At 39.1% G+C, this 19924-nt stretch overlaps 1 protein-coding gene across 3 annotated transcripts in view; it reads right to left on the bottom strand.

Moving 5' to 3' along the window:
* Window positions 1-734: 734 nt before the first annotated feature.
* IL1RL1 (interleukin 1 receptor like 1) overlaps window positions 735-19924 on the bottom strand; it is a 41136-nt gene continuing 21946 nt past the window's right edge. Inside the window, exons 1-11 of one of the 3 annotated variants that reach the window (XM_054546676.2) lie at window positions 15697-15866; window positions 14707-14916; window positions 13984-14194; window positions 12762-12936; window positions 12207-12369; window positions 10733-10804; window positions 9850-9991; window positions 9612-9757; window positions 4950-5096; window positions 3796-3963; window positions 735-1507 (exon numbers count right to left, since the gene is read on the bottom strand). In XM_054546676.2, the coding sequence (XP_054402651.1) occupies window positions 1122-1507; window positions 3796-3963; window positions 4950-5096; window positions 9612-9757; window positions 9850-9991; window positions 10733-10804; window positions 12207-12369; window positions 12762-12936; window positions 13984-14194; window positions 14707-14767 (1671 nt within the window). In that variant the 5' untranslated portion in view covers window positions 14768-14916; window positions 15697-15866 and the 3' untranslated portion in view covers window positions 735-1121. 3 annotated transcript variants of the gene reach the window in all.

Raw genomic sequence — 19924 nt, 5'->3', positions numbered from 1 at the left:
CTCTTCCATAATCTCCTTCTATCACTTTTATAGGGAGAAAATAATATTTCTAAATAGAATAAAAGTATATGAAAGGAATTTTAGAACTGAAAAAAAGCTTGAGCATAATGGCAATGGGGATAAGGTATTCCAACAAAATTAACAATATTGAGATGATGAGACTGAGCATCCACTCAAATAAAATATAATAGGCCAGGCGCAGTGGCTCGTGCCTGTAATCCCAGCACTTTGGGAGGCCGAGGCAGGTGGATCATTTGAGATCAGGAGTTCAAGACCAGCCTGACCAACATTATGAAGCCCCATCTCTACTAAAAATCCAAAAAAAAAAAAACCCAAAAATTAGCCGGGAGTAAAAAAGGTAGCATGCACCTGTAGTCCCAGCTTCTTGGGAGGCTGAGGCAGGAGAATCGCTTGAACGCAGGAGACTGGGACTGCAGTGGGCTGAGATCAGCCACTGCGCTCCAGCCTGGGCAACAGAGAGAGACTCTGTATCAAATATATATATATAAATATATATATTATATACATAATATATTTTATATATAATATATTATATATAATATATAATATATTATATATAATATTTTTATACATTATATATAATATATATTATATATAAATATTGTATATAATATTTATATATATAATATATATATATATATAAAATAAAGAAAATCTGGCATGTTGGGAACAAGATTTACAACTGACATTCTGCCTGAGGGAATCAGAATGTTCTTCAAGATGACATGAAAATCTACCATCAAATGATTAGTTTGCTATTCAGATTATTGACAAAGAATGAGGAGAAACAAACAAAGCAAGACAGAGAGAGAGGAAAAGAGAGTAGTTAAAACATCCCACACCACAGTGAAGAGAGGCAAGCAGAAGGGAAAAGGGAAGGAAATGGTGACTGCAGGATGGGGGAAGATTGAGGAGAAAAATTTCTGGGCATTTTGCATCCACCCAGAATCAGGGAAATGGAAGCAAAGTTACCAGATGAAAGCTGAGGCCTGAATCCCTTTGACATTCCTACTCCTCACACTTCAGTGCAGGGGCATGAGCCAGCTAGGAGAAGTCAGGAGAGCTTCAAACTCAGATGCCTTTGCACATCACAGCAGGCACTATTGCTTCTGGGCAGCCAAGGGAGTCAAACTAGAGGCCTTTCTGGGAATTTTGCTTGGCACAGGCATTTGGTACCTCACGTGCTTCCAGAATTTGGAATTCAGGGACTGTTTATTGGCAGTGTGGTCCTCCCTCCACTTGATGGTCCCCTGTACTTTCATAAGATGCCGGAGGGAGTCCTGAAGCGCCTCAGCCTGCAGCATGTCCAGCTCGCTCAGAGCCTCCATCTCAATAAGTATCACCTTGGCGTCATTCTGGATGAGGGCACAGTGCAGGGCAACCTCCTGCTCATAGGCAAACTCCTTGCTGTGCATGATCTGCGGGGTCAGGATGAAAATGTGCCGCCTGCTGTTTCTTATGCTGGTTTCCACTGCAGTGACTACATCTAGTCATACAAGAAATAGATCAGATTTCCTATCAGTCTAATGCTTTAAACATAAACATCCTGAACATTTAAAAGTCTTATTATTATAATCTGCTGTGAGATTCTCTGACATCAATCAAGTCACTTATTCAGAGAAGTGGAAATATACATGGATAGAGAACCCGTTTTGTTCTTCGTGTTCCTTTCATTTGTGAGACTATCAGCCCCAATGTCCTCTTTTTATTTCCCAGATAGCTTAGTCTTAACTAAAACAGAGTCCTTCCGAGTAAATGGGAATGTAAAGATATTTAGTCTATTGTTGCATTAGAGACTTAGAATTCTGGTTCATTAGATACATATTATCTTCTTAGAATATTTGCTTATATGTTTTTCAATGGCTTAAAATTTTAACTCACATATTAAAAAGCACAAACTCAGGAAGCTCTGCCACTCAAAATTGACCAAAGTCTCTAGGAAAGTAAGTCCTGACTTTACTTCACCCCCCATTAATGTCTGTTGTAGAAACTGATTTGATCCAAACTAGAAAAATCTTAAGGAACAATAGATCCCCTTTCCCATTTGGTGTTTATACAGCATAGACTCCATGATGATTCCAATTAGCTCTAGGTGGACTTAGAAAGAACATGAAATACCCAGTCCTCACTGCAACAGGAGAAAACACAACCGTGAATAAAACAACCCAAGATATTCTCACAGACAGGTGTCTGAGGGATTGCAGATGCATGAGGCAGGCCAGCTGAGAAGAGGTGCTCCCAGAGGGAGGAGCACAGCTGCTCCAGAAGCCCCACCTGGAGGGGCAGGTACATGACCACCCTCTGACCTCCTGCCATTAGCCTCCCATTGGCCAAACCCAGCCTGGAGCAGAGGACAAGGGTTTAATGGATTCCATGATGATCAGCCACCCAGGGCCACTGGGTGGAGTGGTGGTGCAGAGAGGATTTTGATGGGGCAAATGCAAGATAAGTAGCATGAGACTATAGACAGTACCTTAGTCAGTCATGAACTTTCCTAAGCGAAGAGTGAAGTTTGGTGTTGTTGGGTTTCATTTATTTTGGTTGAGGAAAGGTCAGAGGACATGCATTGACAGAGGGAAGTAGAAAACTGTTCCAGATTAGTATGTTGTCACACATTGAAGGCAGCACAAGCTTGAGTGTGAGAGAACTAGCATCTGGATTTGGCTGGGGAGAAGTGTAACTAGAAATTAGGTGGATGGACTGAGAAAGAAGAAGTGAAGAGCTTGTGGCCAGATGTGGCACATTGTTGAGCTCACAAACAACAGGAGTCCCTGCAGGTTCTTGAGTACATTTGTAATATGAAAAGAGTGTTTGAGAGCATTACTCATTACTTCTACCTGCATGGGTGGCCAGTGGGAAAATTGGGGAAGAAGGGAGCCTCGAGAGAAGAAATGCATTAGATTCTCCTAAATTGTATCTTTCACAAGTCTCTTGAGCCGTTATTGAGGCTATTAGCATTCCCAGATATTCCTGGGTAAACCAAATTCACCTGTTGTTCATACCTTTACATCTATAAGCATGTGAATTCCTCTTCTTAGTAAAATAAGTTTAAAATGTAAAACTGAACATTTACTTTATTATGCTTAGGCCCTTGATAGTTGAGCCCCAATTATATTCCAAACCCTTCCTGGTCTGTGAGAAATTAGAGAAGAGTTCACAAGGGGGGTCCATAGGTACTGGACATAAATGTATGAAGGGAAGGGAAAAATAACTACTGCAATCACAGGAGTTGTGATAAAACTGTCAAAAGTATATAAAATTCGGTAGGAATATTAAGGAACAGAAGCTATAGTTCTTTTTGTTCTGGTGAGAATATAAATTTGCACATGTTTCACCAACATAAAGAAAGTCATGAAGACTCTCTGAGTCCTTTTAAGGTATTTCAGCTAGTGCCTATGGCTACCAGAACAAAATTCGTCAATTTTTAAGTCCTCTTTCAAATCTTATGGACAGAATTAAGAAGTGGCAGAGTTATCCTGGTGGGGGACCAAGGAAATAAAGTAGGGATGATGGTTTGCTAAGTCCTTGAAGCAAAGGACTTCTAACTCTGAATTCACACCACCAACATTACTGTGAAGATCTCATCACCGGGACAATGATGGGAGAGGGACGATTGAAGGATAAGTGTCTGCTTCTGGATAAATATTTAAAGTTCTGGTCTTAAGGCCTGAGGTAGTAAATGCAATTCCTTATGCAATGCAGGGATAAGGCCACCTAGTTCACAGCCTTTAATAAGCATGAATTTCTGTCCCTAATGTATGTCAATAGCTTTACCTTCTCCAGGTAGCATATCTCTCCCATAAATGCATAAGGTATAGCCACATTTATTTTCAAGAACATCAGGCAGAATCTGGTGAACAAAGTACTCTACATGACTGGCCCCATCTGTACTGGATTTGTAGTTCCGTGGGTAGATAACATAAGCATCATAGAGCTTTCCATCTGAAAATGAAACAAGAAGTACAACTTCTTACTTGATTTTAAAAATTCTCACTGGACTCTTCGAAGACATTCCTCTCCAAGTTTTATAGCTGTTGGTGAATGTATGTCATCCTCCAAAATATTCTAGACTCAAGAGATGTTGACGGCAAACCGCTGCCACAAAACATGATCAGGAAATAACAGTCTTCATCCCAAAGCATTTCTCCTTTTTACTGTCATAGACTAAATAACAAAAAAGTGGACAAGAGCCTGTCCATCTCATCAATTTTGATTAATAATCTATGAATAAAGGGGCCTTCTGTGCTGAATAGACTTTGGTTTCATCTTTGGTTTCCCCATACTCCCCTGGGAAAGTGAAAAAATTTAAAGCTAATAATAGCAAGGGCATAGAATTTTTTAAGGGATCTGAATTTTCCACAAATCAAACAATGAGCTCCTACTTCAGTCAACTGTTTGAAAAATGCAACATGTATCTGACTCCAAACAAAAGCATGAGGTTTGCATCTAGCAGGCAGAACTGACTCCTTTCATGCACATGCTTGTGTGCCTGGGTTAGACTTTACAGATCAGGGTTTCAGGTAGAACACACATGCATTCCGATGGAACTTTCTAACCTGCTCACATCTGGAAAACAGGAACAATTTTGCTACTGTGTTTAACTTCATAATGTCTTACCAATACATTATGAAATTTACACCTTTCTGGGCTTGGGGCAGATTCTGTTATTGGGAACTCAGTAGGAATAGCAATCATATGGGGGAAGAAAAGTGAACTGTTGAGATGAATCTCAGGACTATGAGGATTTACATAGCAGGATGGAAAATGGCCTCTAAGAAAATCCAAAAACACAACTCACTGATAACAGATTAGCAAGCAAAATGGAATCTGGGTTTAGCAGCCTAGCTATTGAAAGATTAATAGACAAGTAACCAACAGTTATTATGGGACTTTTTCTTTGGGAGAAAAACTTGGTATTTGCCACTTACCATTCCTAGTCTTGTAAGGTTTAGCTATGTCTCTCCAGAGCAGAGTAGCCTCAATCCAGAACATTTTTAGGATGATAACCAGGATATTGATTAGCATTAATAATACACTACATACTGCAATTATGCAGTAGGTGCTATGATGATCAACTATTCAAAAGAAAGAAAAAGATTATTATTACTACTGAAACAAGATATAATAAACAGATAAATGGATGCTGGCTTCCCTTGGGAGTACAAGAATTTCACATAAGATATACCCACTGGGAATTTTCATGGCTGCTTTAAGTACCAGGACATTCACATTTATTGAGCCTCTACAACACATCAGGCTAAGCATTATAGGGAATTCTCAAAGGCAAAAGAGGCAGAGAGACACTTGTCAACTTAACTAAGATGGGAAGCAAAAGCATGATTTTTGCTGGCAGAGGAGTTTAGAAGGAGAGCTTGCTCCATGCAGGACTGGGAAAGGGAGACTTCCTGGAGGAGGAGGAGGCCTCTGAAAGATGAATAGGATACAGGGAGATGCAAAAAAGGAAATGCCCACCTGGGCAGAGAGAATACCATCAGCCTAAGTGCAGAGAGGAAGTGTGTTTTCTGAGGAATTGGAATAACCCAGTTTGGGGAATTGGTAGAAGATATGATTAGAAAGTTTGGTAGGGCCAGGTTCTGTCCAGACTTGAAACCCCAACTAAGGCAGATTGCCTTATTCTGAAGGTCACAGGAGCACTGGAGACTTGAGTGGTTTTCCCATGAGATTAATCTGATGGTAGCAGGAAGTTTGTTTCTGTGGAAAGAAACTATGGGCACTCAGAGAAGAATGGAGTGTGGTACTTGGGTTGCAAGATGCAGAGGGTTGTAACTCATGCAAAAATGAGAAAGGAACGGACAAGGTGCTGTCAGGGCATTAAGGAGAAGGCATCAACAGGTCTGAGAGACTTGTTGCCTCTAAGGGCTTGGCAGTGTAGGAGACAGAAGAAGAAGCAAGAGTCACCTAAGTGGCTAAAGCATCTCTGATAAAGAATTCAAAAGTCAAATTACTAAGTTCTAGGTCCTATTCATAGCCCATACTTCTCTCATGGTGAACATTACTCAGCCAACGCTGAACTTTTTCATAGTGCTCCTTGCTTCACAAAATGCAGATGCAACATGCATATGCACTGATGAATGTGAGAAGAATCTCAAATGGGATTTGCTGATATGGTTCTTTTCCATCTTAAGTCTCCATGCATGGGCTCCCAGTTTTAAGGTAGAAAAATCACTCGCCCATATTCACGAATTCCTCCACAACCTCTAATAGTTTATCAGTTCTCTCAGTGACCAGCAGTATGAAATCAAGAATTATCAAGGTGATATGACACAAAATTGGGGGGGAAAAGTGAAAATTGACAAAGAGCTTACTGTCATCAGGTTAATAATGAAAACTCCATAAGTAAATCGTTTCAACAGGATTCCTTTCCAGGTCACTATCTCTAAAAACCCCAGCTGGATGCACAGAGGAATGTGTACTTCCTATGGGGATTGCTGGGAAGCAACCATGCCATTGGCTGGACGCTTCCAAGTAGAGGAAAGAAGTTCATCCAAGACATCAAAGGAAGTCTTCGTAAGTGTGAATTATTTTATAAAAGTATAAGTAATTCAGGTATGTGATGATGAAACATTGCTTTCTGTATATACATATAGATAGGAAAATTCTGGCTGTGTTTGAATCATTGCTCCATAACTGTGGTATTTGGCAAGTTATTCAACTTTCTTTGTCTTTTACTTTGAAGTATTGAGAAAATAAATGAGAAAGTTAAATGTAAAATAAGTAGATGAGTCCTTGTACATAGGAAATAATGAATAAATGTGTATTATTATTATTATGAGCATCAAATATGTATTTAGTAATAGTTAATAAAATGGAGACACAGGCCTTTTAAGTTTTTGTTCTCTTAAATTCAAAAAATGCTATAATTTCAGAAATAAAGAATTCATCATGACAACTCAATAGCAGTAGTAATAATTTGTGTTTAATTTATACAGTTGCTGAAACAGAGTGTAACCATGTCGATTTAAAGAAAAACAGGTGAAATACAAATAAGCTAGAAGGAGCAAAATCATTAAACACCTGTAACACGAAGACGATTCCAACATATAGGTAATCAGAGACATTGATCAATGATAACATAGCAAAGCAGGAGGACACAAAGGCAGTGTGGGTGGGCAGGCTGGATGGATGGCTGCAGGGTCCACTGGGCCCACCACCATCCCAAGCATGGCCCTCACATAGCACCTTGATGGGGTCCACAGCCTTCCTGGGGTGCCACACTTATCACTGGCAGACAACAGAGACCCACAGAACACTACAACACTTATAGCCATCTACATGAGTTATGATTCTGTTTATTTTATGAAAAACTTACAAATCAGGGGTTAAAGTCAAAATTAAAACAAGAAAAACCCCACATACCACTTCAGGCAGAGACCTGCCACGATTACACCATATTGGGGGCCCGCTGTCCCCACACCCCTATCCTTTCTCCTCCTGTTGTGCCTCTCTGTGTGTATCTGGATGAATCTGGACCATACCACATACATGGGTGGGAACTCAAGGTTTAACACTTTCTTTGGCTATTTGACAAGCACATTAAACAATTTACACATGGTTGTACAGCCCCTGAGGAGTGATGAGTGTAAAAATATATTTCTCTATGTCCTTCCTTTTATACGGGATACAACGCTTCATATAGCAAACAGGATGTCTTTGCCTGGATATGCAAAGAACAAGTGAGGAAACTGATGAGTGCTCAGGAGTGAAACGCTTGGAAAGCTATTTTCCAAGACAACATTGCATTCAGAGACACGCCAAGGGAGTGGGGAGAAGGATCAGTCCACCTCTGTGGGAGGAGCACTTCATCTCTGATGTTTCACATTGTCTGGGCATAGTGATGATAAAAAGCACAATGACTTGTAGACAGCTTTATCACTGTTTTGAAAACTCTGTAGACAACATATCCCCTTCTTGCCTGCACCCAGGAGGGATCACTCTCTCCACCCTGCTTTGGCTATTTTTGATGCCACCAATTATTTATATATAAAAAAGAATGTTACATTTTCAAAGATTATATAGCGTCTGAAATTAATCCAGTAAAGATTCATCAGTTTCATGTTGTCCTTTTATTGTGTCAAATTATAATGATATCATTAAAATCCTGCTAGATTCAGAAAAAACTGTAGGGAAGCAATAAACAATTTGACTTTCCAAATGATGAGGAAAGTTATTGAATTTACCAAACATAAATATAAAAATAGTATTTTGTTGTATAATTAAGACTTATAGCTACAGAAGTAGAAATGTACACAAAAAACATGTGGTATCAATAATTTGGTTGTGCATTCGTTTATTCAGTCAACAAATATTTAACTGAGCACTGGCTAGCTGCCAGTTATTGCACTAAGGACCCAAAGATGGACGAGATGATGTCCTTGCCCTCATGGAGCTTGCAGTCATGTTGAGCAGACCGTCAAACAGATTTAGGTAAGGCAATGTGACCAGTGCTATGATACAAAAAGGATGCTACAAGAGTACTTGGAAAGTGTGTATGCTGCAAACTGAGGGCCAAGAAAGGCTCCCTGGAATAGGTGGTACCTGAATTGCATGGTGAATAACAGATGCAATAAAGAAATGGGCTGAGCTACCAGACTCCCCATGTGTTCCACGTACCTTAAATACTTTATAAAGTTTAACAATGATAATGTGTGTGATATGATTTGGGTCTGTGTTCCTGCCCAAATCTCATGTCGAATGGTAATCCCCAGTATTCGAGGTGGAGACTGGTGGGAGGTGATTGGATTATGGGGGTAAGTTCATCATGAATGGTTTAGCACCAGCCCCTTGATGCTGTCCTTGCAATAGTGAGTGACTTCTCATGAGATCTGGCTGTTTAAGCTCTCTCTCGCTCATGCTTTTACTATTTGAAGTGCCTGCCTTTGCTTTGCCTTCTGCCATGAGTAAAGCTCCTGAGGTGTTCCCAGAAGTAGATGCCGCCATGATTCCTGTACAGCCTGCAGAACCGTGAGCCAATTAAACCTCTTTTCATATAAATCACCCAGTCTCAGGTATTTCTTTATATCAATGCAAGAATGGCCTAACAAATATCTTATTATAAAGTGGCACCTAGGATTTTCTCACTGAAATGGCAGTAGTTAGATACTTCCCTTTTTGTTCACTTTACCATCCTCGCTAACAAAATGAGTGTTCATTATGACCAGAAAAAGGTATAGAAGGGACCATGCTTACAACATGTAATACAAGTGATAAAAAAGCACAAAAGAACACATTCAGTTTACTGTTGCTGGTGCATTTTCTTTCACATACAGTGAGACAGAGGGAGTTCATAAAGTTAGAAAACAAGGATGACCAAAGAAGCAGCTGAGTGTTCTAGACAAACCAAGGATAGGAGGAAGTGGGGGAGGAGGAGGAATATAAGCAGCAGAGAAGCTCCCAGCAAACAGGAACAGTCTACAAAGACTGGATAGCAAACAGCATCCCGAAGAAGAGAAGCACATTTTACGGCACAGGCCATTCCCATTGTCTTGATGGATCTCTCGGAACCACGCTCCCTTCTGCTTACACTTGCTACAGAAAGTTCAGGTGACCAAAGTCTCAGAAACATTCCTTACTTGGATTTTTCCTACTTAGTCTTACGGTGTGCCTTCTCAAGCCATGCAAATTCAGGGCCAGACAGTCGTACTGCAGCAATAAATCCTCTTCCTTCACATCAGCTATTCTTAAAACCATGTCTAGACAAGCCAGCCCATTGCTGAAACTAAGAAAGCAACCTGTTACTTTTAATGTCTACTTTGCAGGTGCAAACCATGTGCAAGGGGAAGAGGATGGTTCTCTTCAATATAAAAATACCTTTGATTTTGCCCTTCCTCTTGTTGAATTCTTGGTTCACCAAAGTCTGTAATTTTTGTTCCATTAAGCTGCCACAGGATGGCAGCCAAGAACTGAGCGCCTTTTCCAAAACAAGCAGAGCAAGTTAGGTTTGCGTTTTTTCCTAGTGGGGAGTAAGGACATTCACCAATAAAATTAACTTCTGCGACTGGCATTTTATCCCATTTAATGTAAAAAAAAAATCTTACTGAACACTTAGTATGCACCCCACCAGGACCTCCCTCCCTCATCTCTAGCACCTTCCTCTTTCTATGTCCTCTCTTGCCTCCTCCCTGCTTCCATTATGTTCATTCACCCAGCTGGGTTTGAAGCTCAGCTCCCACTATGCTCTCATCTGCATGGGAAACTAACAAGGCCAATGATTCTGGCTTCACCAACCCCACATTATAAAGGGTTTCTAGTAAAATGATTGCCCTCTACTAGAAATTAGAGTTTCTTTCCGACTGCTCTCTTCCACATCTTTCTACAGAACTCTCTTCATCTCTCCATAAGCTACTTTGAAGATAAACATGTTTTACCGGATCTGGCTACCATTGCCCAGAATGAACACTCTGCAGGTCTCCATCCCAAGCTCTGGGATAGAGATGAAGATGAAATTAGATGCATACATGAAAGCACCATGAATTACAAAGTGCAACAAACAAATGTAAACACTGCAATTGCTGTGTCCCTGTTCCCAATATTAGCAAATGCTTGGGGCAGGTGCTTCCAGAGATGTCACCTCACTTACTCCTCAAGGTTCCTTATGCTAATTGCCTGACCCCTGCTAAGGGAATTCAGAACAGGGGTCATATGGAAGGATTTTTCCAGGCAATATTTACAGCATTCTGATAAATTTTCTTACCAATTTCCACTTCCTTTGTTTCATTGTGTGCAGGGGCTCTGATTACTGGAAACAGAGAAAAGCCTTGCTCATCTTAAAGACAAAAAGAAATATAAATATTAGGAGAGCATTGAATGCTAGTCAATATAAAGCTTGTATTTTCATGTTTCTATTCTATTTCATAGCAATGTTTTTCAAGTTCTGACAATAACCCATAATGACAAACACACACACACACACACACATACACACACACACACACACACACAAAAACAGAAAAGCACTTAAATAAAACTTTCTTTTATTACCTATGATGCTCTTTAATATCTTTATTCTCTTTGATATCACTTAAACAAATGCAGGTCCAACCCATGAAACTAATTACATGACCTAGTAGTTGTTAGAAAACTACTTCTACAGAATAAGAATAAGACTACAGGGAAGATTTCAAAAGACCCATAAAAATAATAAATGGATGAGTCCACAGATTTGCTCGCAGTTCTCCACTAGGGTAGCCCATCCTCAGTGAAATCTTCCCCGTACGGAATTCTGACTCCTGTGACCACTAAGGCTGAAAGACGGGCAGTTCTTGTGGAGCGCTGCTGCAATCCTCCATCCCTTCATGCTCATTTATTTAAGGACAGTGTGATTAAGGACCACTGTAAGGGTTGATATTAAACAGAAAGAGGCACTGATAGGAATGTGGTCTGGTGATGCTTATTTTACAGCGGTGGAGTGTTGAAAAACTCCAAAAATTTGTCTCCAGTATTGCTTTGCCCTGAAAAAACTGTCATACGTAAAGAGGCTATTTCATCTATGTCTGTAGATCAACTTGTGCTAAGGAGACCCCAATCCTTTGTAGATTGATAAGCTATGATTGTGAAGTCTTTCCCTTAAATAAGGTTTTATAAAATTTAAAATAACTTGGAAAACACATTTTTAGAATGAAGTGACCTACTCGAGGCCACTGATGATGTTGAAAGTATTGCAAACAAAGATTAAAAACCACTCAACAACATTTATGTACACCATAGTATACCATCACAAAGCCTCTCATTAAACTTTGAATCCAATGAGTATTACTAAAAATTAAGTTCTTCTTTTTTAATTTGCAGAAACTCTGACACCAAACTAGAAAAAAAAAAAAAAAAAGAAGCTGGTTTTGCTCTCCAAATAGTTGTATTGCCATTCAAAAAAAGTAAGTTAAGTTAGCATTCAGATTGCTTTCTCTTTGGAAAATTAAGTCACACAAAAAGAATAAAGAATAGATGTGGCTTTAAATTAGCAACGTAATTTCCCCCTGAAATTTCTTAAATCTTGATAGTGTGTTCAGAAAATCTCTTTGCGTCATAGTTCAGAATGTATAAGATAAGATGGAGCAGGAGGAAGTAGAGGGAGGAGGGTGAAGTGCAAGAAACCCAACCAGAAGGGCACAACTGTTCCCACTTCGACTTCTTTCCCGTAGTATTCTATCCCATTAATGTCAGTAGCTTACCCTTGACTGTGAAGGACCTGGTCGCCGTCACACTATAATTGGCTCCATTTTCATTGTGTATAAATTTACAGGTGTAATCACCTGCGTCCTCAGTCATCACATTATCAATGACCAAAAATGACTTGTGCGCCCTGTACCTTGATCCTTGAAGAGCCTGACAATTCTGAAATAAGAAATTCCATTTCCTTTTCAGTAATTCTTCACTTTTATTTATTTATCTATTGGCAGAATCTTTGTTGCCTAAGCTGGAGTGAGTGTGCAACCTGGGCTCACTGTAACCTCTGCCTTCTAGGTTCAAGTGATTTTCATACCTCAGCCTCCCAAGCAGCTGGGATTACAGGTGTGTGCCACCACACCAAGCTGATTTTTATATTTTTAGTAGAGATGGGGTTTCCTCATGTTGGCCAGGCTGGTCTCGAACTCCTGGCCTCAAGTGATCTGCCTGCCTTGGCCTCCCAAAGTGCTGGGATTACAGGCGTGAGCCACTGTGCCTGGCCACTTGTGTCTATTTTAATTGTATAATTTTCATCTATTTCCTTCCAAATTTCTTCTTACCTTAAACCACTCAAGAGGTGCTGTCCAATTGTAGAGGTCAATGGTAGGACAATAAATTTTGGAATTTTTTTCTGATCCAGATACTGTTGAATACATCAAATAAGCTGGAACATTACAATCTAGTTGTTTTTTATATATGGTGACATTTGCATATCCAGTCTTATTGAATGTGGGACTGTTAAAATAAGTCAGACAATTAAAAGAGTCACTTAGCATTGTGAAATAACTTAACCTAAATTCAGCCTTTACTTAATATTGCTTTTCTTCTTAAAAACCATCAATATACATAATGATTATTTTCTTATTTAAAAATAAACATTAAAATCTAGAGTTTAAATACTTTTTTGTTACATTTGAGCTAAAAACATAGCCCCCATAGTAGCCCTAACAATGACTTCTTCACCATTTATTCATACACTACATCTGCTGTAATGCTGTAATCCCAGTGTAATAAAGATAATTACTATTTATTCAGAGTTTACTCTGTACCAGTGACAATGATGAGCACTTTTCACACATTACCTTAGTTTATTTTCACAATAATGCTTTGAGATGAATTATATTATTACATTATATGCATTTTACAGAGAAGGAAACTGAAGGGCAGAGAAGTAACTTACTGGCATCGCACAGTTAACTAGTGAAAGAGCATGAATTTGACACTTGTGTAGCCTCAGACCTAGGCCCTTAACTAATACATCCTGCTTTTTGATGTAATTCATTTGACATTTTGTGTGTGCCAAATACAGTCACAAAGTCAAAACATTTAACAATTTGTGAACAAGAGTAATTAATTTTTAGGCACACAATCTCATCAGCCTTCTGTGGCTTAACTTGAAGGTTAAAAGCCCCTTTTCACCTACTAGAGGCCCCCTGAGATGGAAAACATCCAGATTACTATTTTCTGTGCTAGTTTGTTCTTAATTCCAGCCAAACGTAAGCAATTGCTCTCAGTTATCTTGGTCACTAGGAAAGCTAGGTTTTTCTCTAAGTCAGCTACAAATTAATCCCTGCAATTGTAAATCCAAATAGCTCAGAATGAGCTAGACGTCAACCTGATAGTATTCCTAGAAGTTTATCCAAATCACTTTTATTCAAATCACTTTATAAATTTAACTGTTCCAGAAAAGACTAGGGAAGGAATGAAAGCAAGGGCAGCTCAGGCAATCAACCATTCAAGAAAGGGGAGCAGGGTGAAAGATGGGAGCTTTCTGCATAATACCTTCTGACAATACAGGTATAAATACCAGAATCAGCAACTTCAGCTGGTAGAAACTTAAGAAGTTGGCCTGAGGCAAACACACGATTTCTTTCCTGGGTGGGAATATTTTTGTTTGTTTGTGAGTAATACCAATCCACTGTGTAACTAGGTTTTCCATGTCTAGGACATCTTACAATTAAAGCCTCATTTTCCAGGCCCCATGATTGTTTACCTGCAAATAAAAGATATAAAGACAATCCTGAAATGATCAAATGAAAAGATCATAATTCCTATACTCTCAATATTTTCTTCTAGGATTAAATTTAGAAGCCGGTTATATACTGTAATACCTTGGAAAAGAATAAGTAACTGATTAAGATCTCTTATGAAATGTTAATGAATTAATTTGGAGCTAAATCCCCCACAGTTATCCAGTGGAAAAGCAGCCATATCTATCTAAACAAACTATCTGTCAGTCAATAAACATCTACAACACTTCCCATGTGCAGGCACCACATTAAATTCTGCTGCATTTGAATATGTAAAGCCAAACTGATGATATATTCATTACAAAGAATTTCTTCTGATAGATTTGTAATGAAGAATGATTGTACAAAAGCAATACACTTTTCAGTTTACAATTCAACTGGAACAACTGGAAGCAAGCTGCTTAAAACAAGGTGAATGTTCTTGAAATTATTTAATTTATAAAAATTTAAATTATAGTTAAAAGGCAATACTTACTAAACTTCGCTGCTGTGGAATACATGAGAATTGTGAGAATTGCTAAGATCCAAAGCCCCATTCTGCTTATCAATCAAGAGCAAGTATTGGTAACTGGTTGTTGAGATTACTCCAGATGAGTCACTGGCATACGACAGTGAAGGTCACCACACATGAGGCAGTTGGTGATACTCTTCAAGACTGAGTTGGGAAGAGTAGCCTATATCTCAACTGAAAAATAAATTAGACAAAGCCATAAACAGAATTTTTATCAGCCATGACTTTTACTTTCTCAGCACCACCCAGGAGAATGAATCAGTCAACACATATTTATTAAGTGCAAAGAGATATAACAGCAGGTTTCAGATATGCAGCATTGCACTTAGTCCTATGGAAGTTTTGGGTCACATAGCTCTCACAATGATCATGCTATTTCACAATTATCATGCTACTTCGCAGTTATATTTTACCAGTCTCATGAGAATGTCCTGAAAGAAACTCAATTAAGAAGGAAAGAATATGAGTTTCTATTTTTGAAAAAAAAAAAAACATGAAATTCAGTAGACTTTAGAAAATACATTGTATCATGTGAAACCACAGACATCCACACAGGCTGGTGGCAGCATGCTCACAAAAATAACTCACAAACAGACACATGTGCAAGTAGTCATCACAAAGCAACTAAGGAGTAGCAAAGTCAGAACTAGACTAAAGCATTAGCCAAGTAATTGTCCTATTCTCAACCCCAAACCCTCAAACTTTTGTTCCTGACTCAGCTTGTTCCCACAAGTCACCAAAGGCTTTCTAAGAGTAGCTGAAGGTCTATGAATAATAATAAATACATTTATTTTTTCTTTCAGAAAAATAATCATTTCCTTTCTTACTTCTTTTCTTAAAATATAAGGGGAAGAATAGAACCAACATAGAAATTTACTAACATAAGGATAAACACAATCATGAGTTATGAAGGCTTTTCTTATTACAAATTTTAGATAACTAATTGATGCTTACCCAAACTGAAAGACAGAGGGGATGAACTTGGAGTCAGTGACGGAGCTAAGAATAGTTTCCAGTCTTTGTAGGTCCCTCCTCATAGACTACTCACTCTCTTCTATTTTAAAGGGGAGACACTCCTCCCATCCTGAAATTTGATTTGTGGCCAAATCTATGACTTGTTCAAAAATGCTGGTGCATCATGTACTAAGAATTCTTGATGTTGACAAATAAATATTTAAACATAAAACAACATTGAGTAATCCCTTGAGAGGAAATAATTGAATCATTTCCTCCTATTTTAGCATCAGCTTCTCAGGCTGATTAATAACTAATGCTTATTGCCTGTGCCCCGATATTAGGACACTTTCAGTTCTAAATGATCTTGACATCGGGGGCCTGGAGGCTGCCTTTCCAGATATTCCTTGACTCCTCATTTGGCAGACACCACTCAGGAAAGCTCCGCCAGCCTTGGCAGCGTTGGTGCCAGGAGTTTCAAAAGCAAAGGTGGGGGAGAGGCAATGCGAAGTAAGCAGCACTTTCTGGAACTTAGAAATTCTTTGTCTAGGGTCCAGAATGTGACTCCACCCCATCCCAAAACAGATTTCAGCTCCTTGGATTTAAGTCTTAGTAGGCCTCTCTGCCTGGATGAAGAAAAAAAAAAAAAGGAGTTTTTCTAGAGTGCAGAGAAAGAGAAGGAGGCTGTGACTAAGAAGCTTCCCTCAAGGGGAGTGACAAAGGAAACCATAACCCTGAACTCTAGGGCTCCAGGTAAAACAAACTTGAAAAGCAAAATTTGATTTTAGCTATGCATAGTTTTGATGACCCTATCATGAGTAAACTCAACCTACGTTTACAAATCATCACATATCAGAAGGATTCAGGAACTAATTCCAGACCAATATAATAATATAATGATAATAGCTAATCTTTCTTTAGAATGTCCTCTATGCCAGACACAGTCTAAGTGATTTACATGTATTAATTCCTTCATTCTCACACTCACCGAATGAGGCAGGCGCTATTATTATGATGCCCATTTTACAGACAAGGACACTGAGGCACAGAAAGATTAAGCAACTTGCCCATGTCACTTCACATTAAGGGGTGAAGTCAGAATTTGAACTCAAGAAGGCTGGCTCTAAAGAATAAACTAATCACAGAATCCAACTGCCACTGCTTGTGGAAGGTTAAGAAAGGAGGAGCTGCAAAAGGAAGAGTTCTCAGTACATTTTTTGAGCCAGCGTCTTTGCTCCCCATGGGGGCTGGGACCACTCTTGAATCTCTTATCTGTCAGGGGTTTAGTCAGCCTTTTGGCCTGTGGAGTGGCTCTGAGAGGAAGAGATACACAGTCCTTTGACCGCGGGGAGATTGACCACAGATGTTCGCCGTAAATTAGAGGAATTAGGTCTGCACGTTATTATTCTTGACCTACTTGTGGAAGTCTGTTTTATCAGGATATTATTGCAGTTTGGGTGTGAGATCACAGCCAGGAGCCAGCGAGTCTGCAACGCTGCCTGCGATTCCCCAAGTGCTGAATAGGGTTTGTTCAATAAAATAACACAAAGTCAGAATTGTTTTACATTTGGTATCCCCAAACATCTTTTTAAAACATGTATTAAGTTGGAGCATTCATTCATTCTTAAACCAGGCCACGTAAGCATTAGTTTCTCAGTTTAAAAAATAAAGCTTCCGTCAACTTTAACATCATAATGATGAAATTCTGCAGGAGTATTTATTAAAGTTGAACTCTTCCTGTAAAATAATTCAGTTGTTCATTTGACAATTAAGACCTTTCATTCAAAGCGCAATACTCTGTGGTACTTATCATTAACATCACTCAAATTTTATAGATACAAATAAAAACCCAAGGATAAGACTGTTTAAGTAATTTGACAAAGTTCACCCAGTTGTGGCTGCGGTTGAAACCAGACTTGCTGAACGTCAAAGTCAAGCTTTTTTTCCCCCCAATGTCAACTAAAAAAGAGAACATTCTCTATACCAGAGATTAGGGTGGTAAAGGTTTTCTTTTTATAATTTGGACTGGGTTATTAAAATAAGCTAGTCTATAATTTCTTCTTTGAAAAGAACTAAATTATTTTGGCTTCTCACTATTCAGGCACCATCTAACATAACAGAGTAGTTTATAGCAGCTTAAGACAAACTGCAAAAAGGCAAGGGCTTCTAATACATGAATAAAGCAAGGCATTTTAAGCACCCATAAATTTCTGCCAACTTAATCAGAAATCTTCCAGTGTCTGTTTGTTTCTCTGGCAAACATCCACTTTTTAAAGACTTCTCATAACTAGTCTCCCTTTTCAGATTAATCTCATAGCATCTAACCTCACTGAACCAGCTTTTTCTTAATTTTGTTACAGTTTTGAAATCCCGTATGTGCCTATTTATAATCTACTTCACTGACATATCCACTAAAAAAACAAAAAACAAAAGAACAAACGAAACCTTATGTTTTGAGGGCAACAACTAACTGCTGGCATATGGAATGTGACACTCAAATACTTCTGAACTTAGAAGATATCTTTCAAGACTTCTTCATTTGACTTAGCAGACATCACACTGAAATGTAAAATGTAAATGTCCCAACACACTCCACAGCTGGCCACGTGTGGCCTGCTCTTACTGTAAACCGGTGTCAAAAGACAGGGAACTTGGTTACATTAATCTTGTATGAATTTCAGTGAGTCAGGCTCTCATTCAGTGACTCTCACAATAAGCCAGGGATGGATTTTTTTTTCCCCTCATTTCATTAGAGGACATCCGGGTATCATTTTTATTCTGTTTTTTTTTATTTATTTTTTTATTGATGAAAATGTTTGCAGGACTTGCAGTGGATGGGGCAGAACAAGCATGGCCCTAGATGGCCTAGCCGGGGCCTCTGGAGAATGTGCTGGGCCCCCCAGCTCCATTAGCTGTGTCGCCGTGGGCAAAGTGCTTGTCTCTGGGATCCTTCTTGCCCACACTCCAAACTGTAGGCCCACTCAAGCCTCTACTCCTACCCTCCAAATTCCTTCTTGCTTCACCCAATCCTCCCCTCCAAAAACCAGAAGACCTGTCTGAATGGCTATTATTAAAAACTCAAAAAATAGCAGATGTTGGCATGGATGTGGAGAAAAGGGAATGCTTATACATTGTTGCTGGGAATGTCAATTAGTTCAATCTCTATGGAAAACAGTACGAAGATTTCTCAATGAACCAAAAGTAAAACTACCATTCAACCCAGAAATCTCACTACTTTTCTAAAGAAAAGAAATTATTGTATAAAAAAGACACCTCTCCACCTCTACTAGTATGTTCACTGCAGCACTGTTCACAGTAGGAAAGTCATGGAACCAACTTAAGTGTCCATCAATGGTTAACTAGATAAAATATTGTACCTATGCACCACAGATTACTATTCAGCCATAAAAAGAATGAGATTATGTCCTTTGCTACATGGATGGAGCTGGAGACCATTATCTTAAGTGAACCAGTTAAGAAACAGAAAATCAAATACCATATGTTCTTACTCATATGTGGGAGCTAAACCATGGGTACGCATGGACATAAATATGGAAATAATAGACAATGGGGACTCCAAAAGTAGGGAGGGTAGGGGGTGATGAATGAAAAATTACCTACTGGGTACAATATTCACAATTTGGGTAAGACCAATTCCCACCAGTAATGCAATGTACCTTTGTAACAAACAAATACATGTACCTTAGAATCTAACTGACAACAAAACAAACAAACAAAAACAGAAGAAACCATCATATATTCAAAGAACAAGTGGAATTCACAAAAGCTTCATGTCTCCAGAACAGAACTTCTGATCTCCTCCAGCCTCCTTTCCTCCCTTGCCCCAAAGAAAAGTCAGCATCTCCCATTGTCTTCTAATTGCAATGATGACAACTCCATGCTGAATGTTGGCTCAGACCAAGACTCCATTTATTATTGACTCTTCTCTTCCTCACATATTGGACATGCAATCCATCAGGACAACTTATGGTTTCATCTTCAAAGGACATCCTACCTGCAATTGCATCTCTCCATTCTCGATGCCACCATCCTTGTCCAAGCCACCATGGTCTCTCACTTGGATTTTAATAAGCTGCTTCTAAATTGCTGTCCCTGCTTCCACTTGTACCCTCTTAAGTATATTCCTAAAACAGATACTCTGGAGATTCTGTTAGAACCTAGGTCAAATCAAGGGGGCCTCCAAAGTCTTCCACCTCACCCAGAGGAA

Source organism: Pongo abelii, chromosome 12, assembly GCF_028885655.2.
Source record: "Pongo abelii isolate AG06213 chromosome 12, NHGRI_mPonAbe1-v2.0_pri, whole genome shotgun sequence".
Classification (NCBI taxonomy): domain Eukaryota; kingdom Metazoa; phylum Chordata; class Mammalia; order Primates; family Hominidae; genus Pongo; species Pongo abelii.
This window is presented reverse-complemented; position numbering and strand designations above follow the sequence as displayed.